At 35.3% G+C, this 3,666-nt stretch overlaps 1 protein-coding gene across 1 annotated transcript; it reads left to right on the forward strand.

The window, feature by feature from the left end:
* The first annotated feature begins 1,491 nt into the window (after positions 1-1,491).
* On the forward strand, positions 1,492-2,526 carry LOC122525263 (histone-lysine N-methyltransferase SETMAR-like). The gene has a single exon (XM_043647936.1). It carries the CDS (start codon positions 1,492-1,494, stop codon positions 2,524-2,526), a length of 1,035 nt encoding a protein of 344 aa, XP_043503871.1.
* Positions 2,527-3,666: the final 1,140 nt, after the last annotated feature.

The following is a 3,666-nucleotide window of genomic DNA, read 5'->3' on the forward strand; positions in this document are numbered from 1 at the left end:
ATGATTCATTTTTTAATGATAATCAAATTCATGACAAAGTTGAAGAAAATTATGTCAGCGAACACATTCCTGTAGAAGGGAGTCTTACGCTGCGCCAGTAGACATTAATGTGGGACGAAGAACAATATTTACTAATTGCACCTGGCGAAGAAAATATACATCAAAGTTTATTATTTGATGAACTTGCAAATGAACTTTCTTTCCCGGAAATTTACTTGGGTTAGTTCTGTAATTTCAGAGATGGCGTTAAAGTAACATCATTGTAGCGGAAGGAACCAGGAACTTGAATTTTATTGGTTCAAACACTGATCGCTACTACTATTTTTATGTACCATTTATTTATTCATAATCTATTACAAAACAACAACGGATAACAAAAATGCGTTGTTGATCGAGCACGTGTAACTTCTTAATTAATTTCTTTATTTATAATAACGGAAGAAAAAAGTTTTTGTAACTATGGAAACATTAACGTTCCCATAGAAACGTTGTTAGCCGTGATAGAGTGCTAGCGCTAAAGTAGCTAAGACAAAGAATCAGCGGTGAGGATGGAAGCGCAAGTCGTCACATAGGATAAGGTAAAATCTGCTTATCGACAGCAGGCCGCCACACCATTTATGATGGATTCTAGTGAGCTTAGAAGATCTGATCGTCGCGCAGTTACACCGTATCATTTATTGTATATGGCAATAAAGATTATGAGGAGTCGAGTCCGTGACTATCTCACAGTCACTTTTAAACACGTTAGTAAGAATACCAAAATTACTAGAAAACAAATTGAAGATAAACAATACATTGTATCGAAACACATCTTGCGTTTCTACGTGCTACTCCAAATTCAATGTGGTATTGGATGGATCGTAAAAAAGAACATTTTGCCATGATAAGACAGTTAGATAAACAAACTATTTTCCTTACTGTGAGTGCCAATTAAATTAGTAAGAATGATTTTCTTCAAAAACTTTATAAATACAAAAACAACGGCGAAAATATTTCTGAAGAATCTGCTGAACTCTTACTTTATCTTGACAAGACAAAACTTATTAATGAGGATGAAGTTACGTGTACTATACATTTTAACAAATTGGTCAATTTGCTGGTAAACATTTTAAAATCACCTAATTCAGTCTTTTTTGCGAATACTATGTTGTACATTATTTCAAACGTATTGAATTCCAGCATCGTGATAGTCCACACGCTCACATACTACTGTGGCTGGCTAATGCTCCAGTAGATGCACTTGAAAAAAATAAACTGAATGCCATTGCATTTATCGATAACCTAATATCTGTTTTATCTCAAGAAGTATCAAGTAACATTAAACTATTAGGGGGACCGGAAAGTAATGTCGTTTCTGCGCATGCCAATACTTGATTGTCATTTGTCAGCTCATTGTTTGGTTCAGAGGCGTACCAAAGACATTGTGAGGTTATAGTGATTTCTTTACTTATAGACAATTGAATTACAATTTTTTTTGTAATTTTGGGTAAAATGGCCAGCCAAATACCAGAAGAGGTACACATCCGGCATTGCATGCTCTTTGAGTTTCGCAAGGGAAATAACGCAACAGTTGCTACCAAAAACATTTGCGATGTTTATCCAAATGCACTGGACATTCGTAAATGCCAAAGGTGGTTTTCCAAGTTCAAATCGGGTAATTTTGATCTTTCCGACTCGTATCGATCAGGAAGACCATCAGCGTTAGACAACGACGTGTTAAGGGCGGAAGTGGAAGCAAATCCGTGTCAGACGATCGAGGAATTGTCAAACAGTCTCAACCAACCTTGGTCGACCATCCAAGAACATTTGAAGCAGATTGGGAAAGTAAGCAGAGCAGGTGTTTGGGTCCCGCATAATCTGTCCGAACAGAATAAGGCTAACCGATCAATCACATGCAACTTATTGCTTCAACGACACAACACAGAAGCGTTTTTTGATCGCTTGATCACAGGAGATGAGAAATGGGTCCTGTATGATAACCCAAAACGCAAAAGGCAGTGGCTCTCTCCAAATGAAATCCCTCGGAGTACTGCTAAGCCAGGTTTACACCCCAAAAAAGCGCTTTTGTGTGTTTGGTGGAGTATTCGCGGCATTGTTCATTTTGAATTACTGAAACCTGGACAAACTGTTACTGCAGACCTCTACAGCGAACAATTGCAGCGAGTCAATCAATCTTTAATTGAAAAGTGGCCAGCGATTGTCAACCGAAAAGGCGTCATTCTCCAACATGACAATGCAAGACCGCACTGCGCAAGGCGAACTCTAGAAAAAATTAATGAATTGGGGTGGGAGGTGCTGCCTCATCCACCATATTCGCCCGATGTTGCACCATCGGATTTCCACTTATTCCGAGCGCTGCAACAATTTTTAAGTGGCAAAACATTTGCAAATTTGGATGATATCCAAAATGCCATCTCTAGATATTTTGCCGAAAAACCAATTAATTTTTATCGATCAGGGATTGAAAATTTACTCACTAGATGGCAAAAGGTTATTGACAATGATGGGGAATACATCATTGATTAAAAATAAAGACTCGTTAAAAATGTATGTGTTTGTATTTAGCGTAAGAAAACGACATTACTTTCCGGTCCTCCTAATACAAACACACAAGCATACGTTTACATGTTACAAAAGAAAAGCGGCAAATAAACCGCAGCAATGCAGATTTAAAGAACCTTTTATGCCTAGTATGTCTACTGTCATATTATCACCAATGCAAAAAGATAAGCTGCATTTTAAAAATTATCTTTAACGTTTTAAAGCTATTTGGATTAATCTTAAAAATAATGATTACTCAATATAGATTCATTTTATGAAAATAACAATATCACTTCTGATGAAAATTATAACAATATACTTCGATGTGGATTTAAAAGGTCCAGAGTTTTTATCAGACGTCAACCTTGTGAAAAATGGCATAACCTGTTCAATCCGTTTATATTTAATATTTTAAAATCTAATACAGATATCCAGTTTATAACAGAAGAATATTCATGTGCCAACTACATTGCAGAGTATGTCAATAAAACAAACCGTGGTATTAGCCACCTACAACGTCAGATTATTGAACTTATGAATGAAAATCCTGATTTTAAAATTGTGGAAATAACCAGAAAATTAGGCGTTAATATGCTAAACAGTGTAGCGATAACTAGTCAAAAGGCTGCTTGGTATTTACTGCGGGAACCAATGTCAAAAAGTTCTATTATTGTTACCACCGTTCCAACCATGTGGCCAATTGATCGTCAAAGAATAAGAAAAACACATAAACAATTAGATGCGATAGATATTGGAAAAGATTCTACAGATATTTGGAACGAAAATTAGTTTGATAAATTTGAACGCTGACACCAGAACTTGGAAAATGTAACACTTGTTCAATTTGTTGCTAATTATGATATTAAACCCAACAGTACTTACACGAAAAGAAAAGTTCCACGTATTATTCGTTATCGAAGTTATGATATTGGACAAGATTTGAATAATTGTAAACGTGAAAGGGTATCTTTACATTTTCCATTTCGAAATGAAGATGATGAAATAATCGCTGAAATGAATCTTATTTAAATATACAACAATTATAAAGATGTAATTTTAATTAGACGCAAAGAATTTGAATCTAACTTGGATATTTAAAAAACAATCGAAATTTGTCGAAAATTA

Source organism: Polistes fuscatus, unplaced genomic scaffold, assembly GCF_010416935.1.
Source record: "Polistes fuscatus isolate 324 unplaced genomic scaffold, CU_Pfus_HIC Scaffold87, whole genome shotgun sequence".
NCBI classification, from domain to species: Eukaryota; Metazoa; Arthropoda; class Insecta; order Hymenoptera; family Vespidae; genus Polistes; species Polistes fuscatus.

Excerpts from the sequence above, each read along its gene's own strand:
- LOC122525263 (XM_043647936.1), top strand. The coding sequence starts at position 1,492 with ATGGCCAGCCAAATACCAGAAGAGGTACACATCCGGCATTGCATGCTC.